The sequence below is a fragment of the Corapipo altera genome, unplaced genomic scaffold, assembly GCF_003945725.1.
Source record: "Corapipo altera isolate COAL_440 unplaced genomic scaffold, ASM394572v1 50, whole genome shotgun sequence".
In the NCBI taxonomy this organism is placed as follows: Eukaryota; Metazoa; Chordata; class Aves; order Passeriformes; family Pipridae; genus Corapipo; species Corapipo altera.
The window spans coordinates 12,884,544-12,902,432 of NW_020884889.1; the positions used below are offsets into that span (position 1 = coordinate 12,884,544).

General features: G+C 40.6%; 1 protein-coding gene across 7 annotated transcripts in view; it reads left to right on the top strand.

Moving 5' to 3' along the window:
• The first annotated feature begins 362 nt into the window (after positions 1 to 362).
• LOC113947601 (myocardial zonula adherens protein-like) overlaps positions 363 to 17,889 on the top strand; it is a 56,764-nt gene continuing 39,237 nt past the window's right edge. Inside the window, exons 1-3 of one of the 7 annotated variants that reach the window (XM_027644334.1) lie at positions 363 to 735; positions 3,556 to 3,935; positions 11,002 to 11,091. In XM_027644334.1, the coding sequence (XP_027500135.1) occupies positions 11,002 to 11,091 (90 nt within the window). In that variant the 5' untranslated portion in view covers positions 363 to 735; positions 3,556 to 3,935. The other 6 variants (XM_027644335.1, XM_027644339.1, XM_027644333.1 and 3 more) reach the window with 6 other exon arrangements.

The following is a 17,889-nucleotide window of genomic DNA, read 5'->3' on the forward strand; positions in this document are numbered from 1 at the left end:
TTTTTTCATTCAAACGTGGCCACATATTCATGACAAATGAAACTGTCCTGTATTTGCCTCAATATATTTCATATTTCTCAGTTGATTTTAAAGTTCAAGCTTTTTTTTTTTTAGTTAATAAAATCAGTGCCATGACTATAACTGTAAAATTATGAAAAGCCCTCCCAAATACAGGTAAAAATATCTTTTTATTGAAAAACATGCCCTCCTAGGGCTCTGCAGCCTTCTTTAAAATCTTAGCGCTAGTAATTTTTATTTCTCTATAAATTGTTTTTAACATTCTGACTCTACAGATCACAGCTACCAGGTGTAATTCTCATTTTTCTAACTGCTAGGTGTACCAATTGTATGAAATACACTGACATACATATTTATGCATAAAGGTACACGGTGGAATCCTGTTACTTATTATCATTACATGATTGGCTTCAATGGACTTGCTCTATGTTCGTGCCTAGATACAATTTTTAGTAACTAATCCATTCTCTCTTGTCCTTTCTGTCTCTTCCAGAGGAAATTGCTGTGCACAATGTATTACTTATTGAGCTATCTTGCATTTTGTGACTTTATTGATAAATAGTTAAAAAATACTTCGAGAAACCTGACAGGAAGATGGACTTCAAGTACAAAGTAGGACAACAATTAAAAGCAGAAGGCATTCAAAGAAACATTTACTGCAGTTACAGTCTGTGACTCTACATTGTCAGCAAACATGGAACCAAGCTGTTATTGCAGGTAACTCCAGAAATTTCTTATTTTTATTAATTTCAACCCTAACTGAAATAATTGCACGAAATGGGTACTGAGGGCTTTGCAAAATAGAACGTGTATTCTGCATTTCAAACTCCTGGTGTGGGAATTCCTAATTTTAGATTTGTCTGTGTGAGATCAGCAGGAGAGGCTCTGAGTTTTTGTAGTAATCTTGTATTAGCCATGTACCAAGAGTGTTAAGTGAGAGTAAACAATTAAAGGTCTGAGAAGTGATATGATGCTTGTAGCTGAACCAAGCTGGACATTCAGGTGGCTGCATGTGTTATGTCACTTTAAAAGGGTAACTATAAACCACAGGAGCTCCAAATGCAGCAAAGATGTATTTGTCAGTGAAAGATGAAATATTATTCAAGAGAAGAACTGCACAATATTATGTCTTGGTTTGTATATTGCATTTCAGGGCACCTATGACAACTGAATTTGGGGGCTCAGTTTCTGATATGCCACCTAACAAGCTGTTTTATGACCATTAGCAGGCTGAAATTTTCATTTTAAATGCCTAAAAAGGAGAGCTTAATAGTTCTATGACGCTGAGCTAAGTGTGTGTCTGTAGAATACAAGGGTAAGAGCTGGCAGCAAAAAGAAACAGCTTTGAGGAAAAATAGTTGATTGAGCCTACAGTTCTTATTAAGTCTGGTTCTGAAATATTTTACATGCACCTGTCCATTTGATAATTTCTTCTATAAGTGGGTTTCATACTTTAGGGATGATGAAGGCAGAATAGATCTTAATCCCCCTGGAAAGTGTAGGCTATTAGAAGTTAATTACAAGACCTCAGTTTTGTAGCAATACAAATGGGACTTTGTAACCTTAACAACCACAGGCGTGAGTTCTTGTTCCATTTGTACCTCTGCAATTATTCCTAAATCTTATGGGATTAATATTCCAGTTGATCGTGTGCTATTGGAACTTTTTTTTCTTCCTCTTGACTGTGTCAGCAGTTAGCCTGAAGATGGAGAGGAGATTTTGATGGGAAAATAATAATCTGCTTTTTATCACGCCCACATTTAGGCAATTTGTTATGGCAAGACCAGGCTACCCACTCCTGCAGGAATTATTTTATGATCTGCTGTTCTGTTAGGGCAGACCTGCTTCCTACTCCATGTATTGCATGCTCTGTTGTCCATCTTGTGACCAAGGGCTTTTCATAGAAATGTCTGTTGATTTTGTGACATCCTGTTTCATTTTTCCCGCAGCAAAATGGTCTTTGGGCCTCCTGGGGAAAAAAATATTTCAGTAACACTGGTGGGGGTGAACAAGGTTGTGTACAAAAAAACCAAAAAAGGTGCCTACACTTTAAACTTCTTGCAATTTCTGTGTAATTATATTAGCTATGTCACAACAACTATTGCTCCAGATATTCATACTATAGTGTCATCTTGTAATTAACCTGCTGTGCTTTTGGATCATTGCAGTCACAAAGTGCTGTGCCAGGTTCTGAACTGGAAGCTCAGCATCCTGGTCAGATTATGTTCTGCCACCATATTGCGTATTGTCTGAGCAGTCTGTGTGACTCTGTATACCTTTTGAGTAGTCTGTCCAGCTGTAAACACCAATAGAATACTGTTAGTTTAGTCAAACTAATTCCCAAGTAGTGATTTACTTTCTGTTCCCCCATCTCGTTTCTCTAAACTAGTGCCAAACCACAGACAGTATAAAATGCTCTCAACATGTGTATAATGACCCTTGCAGGACAAAAGAGCTGTAAACTGTGGCAAATCTACTTCAGACTATGTTTGCCAGGGAGGTAAAGTCATGGGTCCTGGCAAACAGGGAGAAGCCAAAACCAGACAGGGAGCAAAACAGAGAGTGACTCTGTGGATTGTCACTTCATGGTTTAAGCTTCCATAGGGGGTGAGAGAGAATGGCACATGTGGAATAACGAGCTGCAGCCATGCAGAGCTGGTCCTAGGCCAGCAACAGCTGGGCATGAGAGCTGTTCAGAGCAGAGGAGACCTGTTGCTTGCTAGAAGCCTGTCACCTTTACTGCTGTTGGTGGGGAGTCCATCATGCCAAGGCTGAAAAGACAGTGGTCAGACATCCTGTCCCTGGGGAGGTATCAAGGAAGAAAACCCACAGTTCAGGGACCTCTTAGGTCAGTAGTTGTAGATGTATCTTCATGTTTTACAGCCCTCATAGCTGAGTTTACCCAGCTGCTTCTTGGGAGCATTTATATTCTTCATGATCAGTGATTCTTCTGGCATAATTTCACACACAAATATGGTGACTGCACATGGTTGCATGGGATACACAGTCAACTGGCAAGGCAGCAAACAAATTAGACTCCTTGCTACACTTGAGCAACCTCCTGACTGAGGGGAAGGGAAGAAGATTCAGAGAGTATCCAAAAAAGGAGACTCCTAGCTGTGCATGCAGGTTATTCTTTCTTAGAGGATATTAATTTGAGGATGTGCCCAAAAGTAGAAGATGCTTCTGTTCAAGCAAATATTGGTAAATTGGGTAAACATGTCTTGCTGCTATTTTCCAAGAAATGGGGGGAGCTGCTAGTAAGGTAGATGTAACTGAGAAAACTATATTTTTATTATCTATCTTTGTATTATCCATGAACAAGTCTTCCTCATCTGCACCATCAAAATTTCCATCAAAATTATCAGTATTTGCAAAGTTGATGCAGACCTTGTAGATTCTCCCAGAGATCTGATTATTGTGCCTTACTCTCTCATGCTTTAGTGTATGGGAAGGGAGGTCCTTTTCCATAGTGTGGTACAAGTTTAATCTCTGTGCCTGTTCTTAGAAAAGCAGTTTCCTGTTTGTGCCTTGCAGTGACTAGGCAGCCCTGCATACAGGCCTTTTCCCAGAGGGAAATGAAGTCCAGAAAGCAAAACTTCTAAATAACCAGGATAATCTTGCAGGTCTATGAACTCCTCCTCAGCTGAAACCACAAAGGTCACCAGCTGTCTGCATACCAGAATTTAAATAGAGACATTCCTGCTCACCAGAATAACCAGGAACAAGTAAATGACAGCCCAGTGGGTAGACAACATACTTGTGAAGGAACATGTTGATGATAAACCTATTCTCCACCTGCAAACCCACAAAAGCAGCATTACAACCAGGAGCTAAGACAGGCATGATTCATATGGAAATGCAATTGTTTGTAGGCACAAGACGCCTTCCCACAAAAACATGCAGCCAATCTTGAGGTGAGAGAAATCCAAATACAAGTGGTTGCTCTAACTCATTTGCCTTGGGCTATATTACCTTCCTCTGGGCTCTATTACCTTCCTCTGAGGAGAAGAGAATAGTAGCTAGGAAAACAACAAAAAATGCTGAATACTAAATGCAGAACCTTCATTCGTTCCTCTGGGTTGGGCAATGATTTCTGCCTCTCTTCCTCAGATCCCTGTCATGTTGATAGCTCAGAATCTTGTCCTGGAGACAGACAACTGGGGGCAGAAGTGGACAGAGGCATTGCACACAGAGAGGGTGAGGCACTCAGACTTCGGTGCAGTTTACATTTTTCCAATGCAAATTACTTTCCTCTCTTCAGCATTCTGGTCCTTTACATCTTATTGGTCACAGACACTGCACAGCCATAACTGTGTTTTCTCATGGCCTTAATTTAATTACATGGAGACAGGAGATAAATTATTTAAAAAATGCTCTTTAAGGTATTTGTTCTGCCATTTCCTTCAAACAAAAGCATCTCCTTTGATTATGACTCCCTTGATTACTGAGGAATGCACTGCTCATGACAGACGCTGCCCAGGCTGTGGGTGAAGATGTGTGTGCGTAGGCCCGTGTCAGCGGGGTAGGGTTGTGGCGTTCCCTCAGCCCAGATCCGGAAGAGCTGAGCATCTGAAATGCTGAAGTCCACACCTGCAATCTGGCTCGGGGCCAGGCAGCTCCAGCAGACCCGACTCACCTTGTTGGACCTTTGGCACCAAGGCTGACGCTGTCACTCATGCACTGAGCTGCACCGGCTTTGTGCCTGTCAACCCGCGGCTGTCTGGGGTCTGGGTGCTTTTGGATCAGTCTGGTACCCGTTCCTGGAGCATGGATAACAACTGACAGCCCTGGGTCGCTCACGGATTGCTGCTGTGGGAAGAAAGGGAGGACAGTGTCCAGCTTTCACATATCACTCTCTGGTTAGAGTGCTCAGAGGTGGGTACAGGAGAATGGGACGGAGTGGCCCCCAGTGACTCCCTCGAGCCCTATCCCCATTTTCCAGTCCCGGGAAGTGGCTGAGTGACAGATGGACCCACCTGGATCTCCTCTCATAGCCCCCCTCCCCACGCTGCGCCCCGACACCCAGTAATGAGCAGAGGCAGCCGGGACCTCAGCACCGGGACCTCAGCGTCCCACGGCCACTTTGCCCAGTTCCACCCCAGGCGAGGAAAGCGGGCACTCGGGTGGCCCGGGCGGCAGCGCGGGGGCGCAGGTTGGGCGGAGGGGAGAGCCCCGTCCCCGCTGCCCGGCCCGCCCCCGCCCGGCCCCTGCGGCCGCCCGCGGCCAAGTGCGCGGGGCGGAGCGGCGGCGCCGGCCCAGGAGCCGCAGTCGGTGCGCGCCGGCCCGCGGGGATGCTGCGCTACAGCTCCGGGCTCACGGTCACCGCCACCACCCCCCGGGGACAGCCCGGGGACGGCGGCCGCGCCCGGCGGAAGGTGCGCGGGGCAGGCGGGGGGGCGGCGGGGAGGGCCCGCGGGAGGTGTCGCGGGGGAGCGGCGGTTCGACACCCCCTCTCGTACTTACCTGCGGAGCGCTTTGCCTTTCTTTATTTCTTTCTTTCCTTCTTCCTTTTTTTTCCCTTTCTCCTCTCTTATTTTGCGCTGTGCGAGAGCATCTCTCTGTGCGTTCGATGTAGGTGCGGGGAAATGATGAGCTTCTGGGGTGTCCCGCAAGGCTTTTGTAGTGCTAGTCCCTGGCTGTTCGGGAAGGTGTACTTGTGTTGGAGACTTTCTTCCTGCACCTTTGAAATGCATTTGGATATCTGAAACTCAGAACTTGCCTGCCCAGGCTCTGCCCGTCGTGAGGAAGCTCACCACAACGATTTAGATGGCAATAGTAATTTGTTTGGATAATCAGTTCCTCAGATACAGAAATATGATTTGTTGATGTATTTTTTTAAATTTTCATAGGTGTATTAAATAATAACGATGTATTAGTCTGTTAGGAAGTGCTTCTAAAAAGTTGTTAAAACTCATGCAGATATGACAGGAATGTCTCTACATCCACCCAGCTTTAAATAGCCCTTTTCTTGCTGCTGTAACCACACTGCTATCATTGTGAGTGCTCACTCCACATGTGAAGAAATAAATCAAAATAAGTGATAATCTTGTCCTTACAAAGTAGTACATCCATGTGATCATGAAGCTTCTTGATTTATGCAGTGATTGTTTTGATGCTCCAAAAATATGAGTTCCTAATTGAAACAATGAAGAACATTATGTTGCTCTGTTTTACATGATAGCAAGAAGGTCAGGCTCTTCCAGAGCAAAAGATTGCTGGTCTTCATAAAAATTGAAGTTGCTCATATATGTGGAAAAATTAAGATGACTTGAAAGTCATAGCTATGTTTCCTATATGTCTTCCATGTTCCCATTGAGTTTTCCTATTTTACTGTTTCTTAAAGAAGTTAAAGTAAGGGAACTTGTGTTTAGGTGATAATTTTCATATTTTCATCCCCTTGATAGATTTACTGGGCATGATGTAAGATGAACTGTATTTGATATATTCTCTTAAGGAAACTAGTAAAAATTTAATTTGCAGATACAACCCACTGGGAAGCTGTTGTCCCTTTTTTTTAGTGAAATATGACTCTCTTACCATGAGTTGTAAGAAAAGGGGAGGAAGACAGTTAGAATAACTGCTGAATAAATGAAAGATGTGTGTCACATTCCTGTGTGTTTGTGGTCACTGGAAAAGTGCCCTTTAATTGTGTGTGGAATCTCATAGCAGAGCTTTCATAAATAGAGCAGGCTAATCAACAGATAAAAGAGCAAAGAAAGTACTTTCTTCTTTGCTTTTTAGGACTGACTGAAATTAAACATCCACTGTTTTTCTGCTTTCACCTTCAAAAGTCTAAAACTGACACTGGGCTTTAGGCAAAGGGGGGAGTGATTTTTCTGCGTTGAGCTGGTAGGGTAGTGGATATTTACTTGACAAGGGTGTTTTCCCTATGCAGTTTTATTATCAGACAATATCAACAATATTAAATTCTGGTGATGTTTAACTCCAAAGTTGGTTTGAAGCTGGATCAATATTGAACCACATCTTTTCTGTGAGGCTCCTGTAAAAATCTTAGAATAAGACTGGTTGGTAGTACAGCAGCCTGTATTTTTCTATTGCTGTACTGGTAATTTTGGTTATTCTGTAACAACATTGCTCATTATTTTAATGCTAGTTCTGTAATTATTTCAGTCCATAGTTAACTATGATTAATGCCTTTCTGGGTGCTTTGTTTTTTAGAAAGGGGGAAGAAGAGGCTGAAGAACATTACTCAAACAGAATCTGTCATCTGTATTTGTTTTAAGTTGCACCCTAGTGATTTGAGTAGGATGGTAAACATAAATGTGGATTGTGGATCTGGGCCATGAATTCTCAACATTTTAAAGTAACCTAGATTGAGATTTTTTTCCTAATTGCCATACTGCAGTAGCTCTCATCTATGCTGTCCCAGTAGCCTCTTAGAAATCTGGTAAAAAAGCATGTCTTGACCTGTTAATTTTCACTGCACTCAGCAAACTTTTGCTGTCTGGTGTTGTTCTGGGCTGAACCTGTCAGTCTTTGTTTTTCCCTCTACTTATTTGTTTCACAAGTGATGCCAGATGAGCTTTGGAAATGCTGCTCATGGGTTGTTGGTGTCAAAAAGCCAAGAGCAAACATAAAATGTTGGTACTATTAAGCTTACTTATACTGGTGACTTACCCAAGCTACAGATGATGCAAATTAAACAAAAATCTGAAAGATTATTAGAAATATACCTGGTTCTTCTTCTACCCGGTATTTCTTTTTAAAAGTTATGCTCACAAAGTGACAATGTCAGTGACATAAAGGGAGGGTGGAAGCCATGTCTGCCCCTGTTTTTTCTCACTTTTTCTTACTGTCAGTAAGCAGTTGAAGGAAATTGAATCACAACTTTTTCCCCATTGGAGTAGTTCTCATCCTCCTCCCCATCCCTGCATGGGTTTCTGGAAACTACTTCTTCATCCTCATGCACATTATCCTGCCATTGTTTGGCACTGAGTCGAGGCACTTCCTGTCACGGTCTCATTTCCATTTTAAGGCATCACTACAGCAGTGTTTGCTGTTGGAGGAGGGCTCGCTGTGATTTCCATGTGAGCCTGCTCATTCATTTGCTCCAGTAAACTTGCTGACAAATGGTGCAGTGTGTTGATTCTTCAGAAAGCACTGCACAGCAAGAACAGTATATGTACAGTATTTGTGACTGCTTCTGGGGGTTAGAGGAAAAAGTTGTTGTTTTTCCCTTCCAACATCTGTAGTGTTTCTGAATTTTAGCAGATTGGTCTGTGGTTCTGTCCTGAGGTAGAATGTTTCACCTGAGGCCTACGAGGAGCAGAAGTGGATGGCTGCTTTATATGTTTGTTGCTGTTTCCCCAGGGATGCTGAGGAAGTCCTATTGTTATAAACAATAGCGAAAGTACAGCCTGTGTAGGTTTGTCCCAGCAAGGAACTGGGTGGTACTTTGCCATTGCTGTACAAGCCTTACTGGGCATCATTTCAAGGCTGAAATCCTTAGCTGACTGCCAATTGGGGTGAGGGAAATGATTTGGGGGTAATGGATAAGGCAATGTGAAAAGGGCAAGGAAAAACAGTTTAAATGATAACAACCCTTTGATTGTACAGTGGTTTTAGTCTCAAGAAATTACTGTTGTAAATGTGTATTTCCAATCTATTTGTTATGATTTGACTGCCATTCTGTGATTTCCTTCAGAGTAGCTCTGTGATGTGACAGTCAGTCATGACCGGTAGACAGGTACAGGGATAATTACTTATTTACAATCACTGCTCTCTGAATCTATGTTGCCTATAATTAGCCCTGCACTGATTAGTAGGCAAGCTATTTGCCAGCTTCAGAGAATCATACACAACTCAATTTCTCCTAACGTTGAATTGCCAGTCATTATCTGTTTCTGTTTATCTGAGGGTTTCTTAATGTTTTATCCTAGCAATCCATTCATTGCTTTTTGTGCAGTTTTCCTTCATTGGAAGTCACTGTAAGGAAAAGTTGGCCTCTTCTGTCACTTCCTGCACAGCAGAGATACAGTTCTATTTCCTATTTATGACTCTGGTCTTTGTTTGCCTACATGGAGGAATGCCAGTCTCTGTTTCCCTTCATGTTGAAAACAGGGATGTTTTAAGAGGAAAGACCCTTACTAAGCTAATGGGAAGAAAGGGCGGGGGAAATGGAAATTAAATGGGTGAGAAAAGATGATACCGATTACATTATGAATCAAAGAGTTTTAAAGATGAGGAGTTTATTATTAATATATCTTGATAACTGACTTGGAAGTGGGAAGCACCATCAACTTCTGTAGTATATGGGGAGAGTCTGGTGTTCTTAGAACAAACAGAACCCTCAATCTGTGTCTAAAGCCAGCATGCCAAGACTGATAATTTTTAAATACATTTCATTGTTTCAGAATTCTTTATCTAATATGAATGCATAACCTGCTCTTATGCTAAGTTTTGGGGGGGTTATGTGACTTTGTGGCTTCTTTTTCTAGATTTGCTAGCATATGCAGGAATGATAAATTAACAATGCACAAAAAGTTGCCTTCACAGATGTGTCTAAAGAGTAGGTTATATTTCACCTTGATCTTCTTAGAGACTTTTTATTCCTTCTTCACACATCTCACATATTTTATAAGAACTTTATCTGCATGTCAGGACATTGTTCCTTAATGTCAGAACAGGCCTTGCAGACCGATGAGACCAAACTGAGAGGAAGATGGAAGGCAATACATAACATTTTTGAAATACAGTTGACAACATACCAGTAGTCAAAATGCTGTTGATTTGTCCTCTCAACAGCTTTAAAGAAAGGAGTTAAAAACAGTGAAGTTGCTGCAGATATTTGCAGATAGTTCTTCCAATTGCTTTTGCTTGGGAAGAAGAAAAACTTAGAGCCTGTTTGAAAAGTTGAAAAAGGTCTGATCTTTACTGCCATTTTCAAGGCCAAAGGAAGTGCTGTAATGACCTGTGAGCTGTGAGCTTGGACAAGTGCAATGGGAAGGGGTATTTCAGAGAAAGACACACATTGAGCATGACTGAAGGTAGGTAGTCAGGAAGAACTGGAGAGCTCTAGATCCGATGAGATGCTGGGCTGTAGAGGAGCTGTGGTGATGGCCCATGGTAATCATGAAAGGGATACTTGAGAGCTTTACAGGAAGAGCTTTAAGAGCTCTCTTTGTTGTCAACAGACAACTGGGATTTCACAGGAAGGTATTGTGCAGCTTCGAATCTGAACTGCCAAAATTCTTACTTCAGCATTTGCTGTGCTCTCTTTAGGACTTACAGTTGTTTTGCACAAAAATGTCTCTTGAACAGGACTGACACCGAAAGTTTTAACAGAATTTCTTGTATAAAATGCACGGTTTGAAAATATCCTTACACTAAAGATGTCTCAGCCCAAAGCAAGGCAAACTGCAGGTGGGGACAGAAAGATATCGTCCCTACTGGCTTTTCTAAAATCAGTTGAGAAACAACACTGCTTAAATTTTTTCTGAAGTGTTTTGAAGCTTAGTTTTTATAAATAATTTGTATGTAACAGATTTCAATATTATTCCTATTCACATTCAGTGGAGTTGCAGCACTGAGGTATCCCTTGCCTCAAGTATTTCGCCATATACTGAACAGAAAAGAAGCATTCACTCTAAAATACACTCTGTTTCTAAATAATCTCTTTTGAAGATTAAAAGTTTGGCCAATCAGCAAACAAAACTTAGAAAGTAGAAAATGATGTTCATTGTTCTGTTCTCTCAGTTCTCAATGTCATTTATGAGTATGTAAGAACAAGTTGTTGATTGAAATGGATTTTTGCTATTCAGGTATGTAATTATGGGGATGCCCTTGAATTATTTTTTGCCATCTAAAAACCCCTCTAACCTTTAAAAAATAATCTTTTGGCAGTTATGTGGTAGAAGGTAGAAAATAGCAGATTCAAACTTGAACGTTAGTACAGTTCATTCTGTAAAGAGAATTATGAAAATAATTTTTTGTAATGCTTAAATCTTGTTTTTCTTTCAGATGAACGTCTGTAGGTTACGCTTGACGGTGCCACCTGATGAAGTCTCACAGCCTGAACAGGGAGTGAAGGAAACTGAAAGAAAGAAAAGCGTAAGTTTTAAGAATCAAAGTTAAATTCTGTATAAACTAGGAGTAAATATTGCCCTCCATAGCTGCTGATATTAGTTGCTGTGAGCTTTGAGCCTGAGCCTTGGAGTTAGGGATTGCAAAAGGACAGTGGTGGAGGAACAACAGAGGGGTTTGGAGGTGATTTGTGACTGAGGTACCTTTAAAAGTTGATTATTTGATATTTATATATCAAAGAGCAGGAAACTGTTATCAGGAGCTGGGTCTTGCATCAAACAGGATCTTGATCCTCAGCTGAAGGGGATTTCATGTTTCATGTAGGCTTAGCAGTGTGCAAGGTTTGGGCATTAGTGTGTATGGGAGCTGCTGTGCCAGGGACCTTGATGCTTTGCTGTATCAGCTAATTTTGGTAAAGGGTGATGTGCAAATAAGAAGTACAAAATAAAGAATTTAAGATTGTTCTGAAGTGAAAGTGATTTGAAGGTCATGTGCTTAGAAGGGTTCAGAATGGCAACGAGTATGTGCACACAAAAAAATCTTAAATCTGCTTTGGTGCAGAACTTGTTCTTTAAGAGCTATTTCAGAGTAAGAGATGATGTTTAACTTGTCTTAAGGATAGAGTCTAAAAAGGGAAGCTGGACAGGCTGTACAGCTTTACCACATTTATACTTTGATAAACCAAAATCAAAGAAGAAAGTGGTGAAGTTTGCCAGACCCAATGTCTGAACAGTAAAATGACAATAAGAAGCAAAACAGCAATAGGATTTACTTGAAATAATTTCTTAGTGATACTTAGAAGCAAAAATAACTGTAAAATTACTCAGAAAGACAAACATTCTAAAGCAATAAAAATAAATGCAGAGTAAAATGGTCAAGATAAGGATTCCTTATCAGATATTTCTTGTGCTCGAATATTGTATACACTCAGGTTTTCATTCAGTGCTCTGGCAGAATAATTGATCCTTCAGGTTCTAGAAATGCTGCTCACAGAATAGATTAAATAGACCTTAATGCAAACTATCTTTGGGCCAGCATTAAATAGTAATAATTAATTTTTTACAGATGGGTTTAGTTGTGGCACTTAAGCAGCTTCTCTGTCAGTCTTTTGCCAGCTCGTGTCTGATTGCAGCAACCCTCAGACTGGCCTAAGCTTATGGGCTCATTGCCCTAAGAGGAGTCTAAGTTTGTTTTTGAGGAGGGTAGATATTGACTCATGGCTTACTCATCTTATGGAGCTGAGTAGTGTAATAATAAGAAAGAAATCTGAATGATTAGGGCTTGGACAATTCGTAGTGACTTTCTTATATGACCAATTTTTTTTCTCTGTGAGACCTTATATTTAATGAGAGCTGTTGAGACCAAAAAAACAGTGTGCGTTTTAAATGCTGTATGTTCTGAGCAGTTTTCTGAAGTTCAGTGCTTTTAGACAATTTAAAGATTTTTAGAAAGCATACATAAAGTCTTCAAAGCTAGATGGGATCTAATCAGTCAAACTCATAGCAATTAAAAACCCCAGAGGAATTGTGCCATCTATTTGTGTTTTATAGTTTCTGTGTAATTAACAAAATTACCCCACAGATTGCAGTGTATGGAAGCAGCTCCAGAAAAATCACTGATTGTGAACTGGTCTTTCCTTATGTCTCTAAAGCCAGGCAGTAATATATTACGTGTAGATTTTTATTGTCTATGTAACCTATTGCATTATCTATTTGAATTAGTTATACAATAACTTACAGTGCACACATGCCTCATAACCTAGTCATGCTGTGATGCTTTTACTCCAATTTAATTAAAAAAATCTCCTAAAAGCAGTGATCAGATATCTCTGCTGATCACCAATGTTCAGCTGACTTCATGTTAATGAAATCACTTAAAGCACTTGGAGAAGAACAAGTTTAACAAATTTAGGTAATCCACACACTGTCCTTTGAGAATTGTGCCCCCTTTTTGGAAATAAGGATAATAGAAATTAGGGAACTGCTCCGTTTTCTGCTTTGCACTTGACAATTTAAGGTAAAAAATCCAACTTCAGTAAGAATGAAGTTTTAACATCAGATTCCTTGTTGGAATCTAGAGTTCTGTGCTGTCTTTATATGCTGTGTGATTTACAGAAATGAACTACAGGGGTAATCTGTGGGATTACCCAAAAACTCCAGTTTTTGCTGGAGTGCTCAAACGAGTCATGCAGTCAGAGCAGGGCAGGACACTTATCCTGTTTGGGCAGGACAAGTGCTGGGGAGAGACAGCCTATTCCCTGTCTCTGTCTCTGCTGGTGAGGGAGGAGAGCAGAGGCCTCTTAATGTCCAAGGGAATGCCAGGAAACTATAAATACACCGTGGCGTGACATTTGGTTGTAATCTCTTCTTTCCAATCTTTCATTAGAAGGAGGTGATTCTGAGCTGCCCTGGTGTGACACAGTGATGGCTCACTGACTGTTTGTTACTTTGCTCCATCTTTCTTGGGCTCAGGATCACTAAGAGATGTTTCAGTTGCAGAATCAGCTCATGAGCTGCACAGCAGCTCTTGCCAGTGCTGATCCTTCCAGTGACTTATTTTGCAGATCAGAAATGATCCTGTATCAGTTGGTAGCTGTTGGCTTGGCCTTTTTCACTGTAGTCCAAGCTTCATGGAAAATGTATGCTGTACTTCATTCAGTCTGTATCAGTGCAGTAAGTTTCTAGATTGACTTTTTTGTTGCTATACATCCACGAAGTAAAAACGATCTGGTGCAAGAGATTGAAGTGATGGATCTGGGTAGTTTTTTGCAACAAAATTGCTGTAGGCAATACTGTACTAGGGTGGCCTCTCCCTGTCTTCTGTGAAAGGCTGGCAGATGGTGCAGTTAGAGATTGATCTCAGAAGCTGAAAGGAGAGTGAGCTTGTGCTCCAGTGTGTCAGGTTGAATTTTTGTATTTATATTTAGGCTGTGATACCTTGAAAGAAGGATATGAGAACTTAACTGACAGGTAGAGGCTGGTTGGTTGGTTACAGGCTAAAAGCCTAGGGCTTGATATCTCTGAATTGTCAGCACTTTAGGTAGAAAGGATCACAGACTATTCTGATTTTGTTCCATTACTTTTGTTCATGATAGACAATGGATGACAGTAGTGTGAGGCTGTTTACTTCACCATGAAGTACAAAGGCATATTGTGTTTGGCAGATTGTATGCAAAATCTGCATGTCCTGAAGCCTCTTGTCTTGCATAATAAAGGGCTACCAGACAATTGTATTGTCCCTGTTTGGGATTGGGCTTATTTTTATCCATCAGTCTCTTTCTTCACTGTCGTGGCTAAATTTGGAAGTGTCATTGGAAGCTGCAGTTAAGCTTTTGAGGGCAGAATATGGAGATACGTTTAGACAGACTTTTTTTTTCATTTGGACACATGGACAAGAGAACAAAAATGAGATGATACACCAGAAATTTGTGTCACTTTACTGTCTTTGTGGCTTTTACTCAAGTTTGAGTGGTGTTTAGTCTTAAACTCTACTTGGTACTTTGGCTGTATACATCCTCAAATGCTTATATTTTCCCCAGCACAAAAAGTAGGCTGTGAAGAAGCCAGAAGAGAGATTTGCTCCTGTATGTCATGGTGAGAATCAAGCAGAAACTCGTGTCAGGCCTGGATCAAGAATACAAGTGCAGCTGTGCACAGTGAATCTAGGACAGTGCCTATTTTCTCTGCTGCTGCCAACCCACTCCTATCTGCAGAGCAGAACTTGTGCCCTACCAAATGTGGCTCATGTGCTACAGGTGGCTGATGTTACTGTTCCTCAGTCTCTCCAGCACTGATTGCTTGATTTTTGATGTGTACTAATTAAGCGACACCATTAAAACCAGCCCTACATGAAAACCACAGAAAGAATTCCCTTGACTTCTGAGATTACTGCTGCATTTGTTGTATCTTTTTTTCCTAATGCATAAACATTGGTGTTCTGTGTACAGATTTCATGGATGGGATATGACTTTTTATAATGCCTCTCACTTCTGTGTTTTGAGATGGATACCTAAATTCTACACCCAAGGAGCTTAAAAGTTGGAATGTGTTACGCGATGCTTCTTGTTTAGTATCATGAATTTAAGAACACTCATGTCTTATGTCATGGTATATTTGATATAAAACATCATAAATGTAACAAGATTTTCATGGGCTGTAGAGGAATATGAAAAAACACAACAGAGCTACCTTTTATCAGAGCACAGTAACTGTTCTTGGTGACCTCAATGTTATAAATGTGTCATTTTACTGAACAGAAAATACGTAACCTAAGTAACAACCTGAATATTCTTGTTCCTTGTATAACTAGTGAACATGTAAAAGATAACTGGATATTTCAGAAACGTCTGGAATGTGGCTGTTAAGGAAAAGATAAAGCCTCACTTAACTGATACAGTTCTTGTTCAAAGTTTTTAGATGTGTAGGTAAACAGAAGATCATGAGTCAGGAAAATCTGAAGGCCATATGAGTGCTAAACCCAGAATTGTGTTAAGCATTACATTAGACTCCTTTTTTCCTCAAAATATCTTCTCTGCTTTTACTTTCAATTTTGGGGCATGGAGAAGTATGGGGCTATCTGACTTTAATTAAAAAAACTGATGGAGATAGATTAGGAAGCACATCATTCCTCGGTGTTATTTGTGATGCCAATAAAACCACGGGCCATAGAAAAAGCAGCTAACAACTCATATTTAGGGTTTGGTTTTATAATGTCTTTGCTTCACCTATTTCATGCTAACGTGTGCTACGTCCTTGGACAGACACATAAACAGGATGCATGGCAATTATCAAGGCTTTTGCAACCTTGGGGTGTAGGCTTCTGTATTAAATACTTATTAGTTAAATAAACACAGTCTACATTTCTTGAGCACATTCTGTGTGACCATACCAAGTACAGCATGTTAGTTGCTGCAACACAGACAAAGCGTGTTCCTGGAAGCTGATACAGGATGCATGTGCATCTTGCTGTTACCTTGGGCTGTCATAGAACTGACTGCAGGCACAAAGAAATATTCACAAATTGCTTAAGCTTAATCTGCCTTTCAGATCAGCAGCTCACATCAGAAGGAATTTGACTGATATTTTAACCTTAAACAGTGATGGTTGACTAATCTAATGAAACATTCTTCAAGCACTTTTCTGCTTAACTTTACAGTATTTACTTGCATATATTTACTTATGCTGTTATCTTCACTGAGATGTCTCACTGTAGTGGAGGCCATTGAGGACCCACTTGGAAAAATATGTGGGTATGTGTGGGACATAGAGGAAGACAATGAAAAGTGTTTGACTGTAAAAAACTATTCTGTATTCCTTGGGGATGTGGAAAATGCAGGATTTATGAAAGAGGAAACATGGGAGAGAGAGGATGTGATAGAGGAAAAACAGAGGACGAGGTAGAAAAGGAAAAAACAGTGAAGGGAGAAAAATAGACAAAGGTGGGTGGAAGTGGCTTAAGAGAGGAGGCAAACTGGCAGAAAGTGTACTCCATGCATACTTAGTGACACAGATCTGTGGAGAAATTTGAGAACTGAGCTATTCAGCAAGGCCTCCTTTAGAGGCTAAGGTGTATTAAGAAAGTCCACAAGCCAAGGAATCCATCCAACTCTCAACCCTGCATTGAGCAGAGCTTTCTGATTGTAACCTGTCCTCTAAGAGGGGGCTGCTTCAGGTCAGCCCTTCTTTGTCTGTACAGAACCCTGAAACAAGTGGTCACTGAGTGGAAATTAGGAGTTACCAAACAGAGAAAAGGAGGAGTAGAAAATAAACAAAGCTGGAATAGAACAGCAATGAAAATGGCTAAAGAAATATCAGAGAAGTTATTTGTGTAGCTTTAAATCAACCAAGAACTGTACTGAAATTTTAACAAGTGCTTGTCTGAGGATTGTGATACGAAGGAGGAATAAGGAGAAGGTAAAAACAATATCCTGTGTTTTGGGAGAACTGTAACAGTCAACAGATGATGGAGATTCTTTTAATCTTCTGAAAGAGAAGTAACAAAAGCATCTTGGGAGGCTTGTGCCAATACAGATAATGGGCAAGTTTAGCATTGTTACAAGAGCCGTGTAAGCAGTTTGCCTTTGTGCATACTTAATCCTGCATGTGCTGCCCAATATGATGTAAATTGAAGTCTGTTCATCTGTGAAATACATATGTAAGTGCCATGGGTGATTTTCCACCTGCAAGGCATTGGTCTGAATTTGTAGGTCTTTCTTTTTGGGCTTGGGGGGTGGAAATCCTTCACGACATTCCTTAGGAATGTGTCCATAATATTCTAAAAATAAGGAACTTGGTAATAGTTTTTCATACAGAATTCTGCAAACAGCACTTTAGACAATTCTGCTAATGTTTCAGAGGCACAAAGGGTCTTAGTGTTGCTGGTATTCAGCTGTTCACCTCATTAAAAATGAATGATCATGGGTAAAGAGTATGGATTTATGAATTCAGTGTCTGGTGCCTTGGTAACCTCTAAACAATCAGAGTGATTATTCATTCTGTTATCAGGAAGATGGAAACTTGTGTGTAATCCCATTATCCAGATGCAGGGGAGGAGCTGCAATGAAGATATGAAAGAAACTGTACAACCCTGGAAGCAAACAAACACAAAAAAGTTTTGAGGCATGTCCCATCTAGTTCCTGTTTTCTCTATTCTCAAAATATCAGGTGTGGAGGTTTTGTTTGTGCACATCCAGCAAAACAAGAAAAACCCCAATAATACATAGTTATGAAATGGCTGATTATGAAGCTATGGAGCTTTGCATGTAATGTTTACAACGTGCAAAGTTATATCATGTATAGGTAGGACTGGTTGCCCACTGTTTTATCA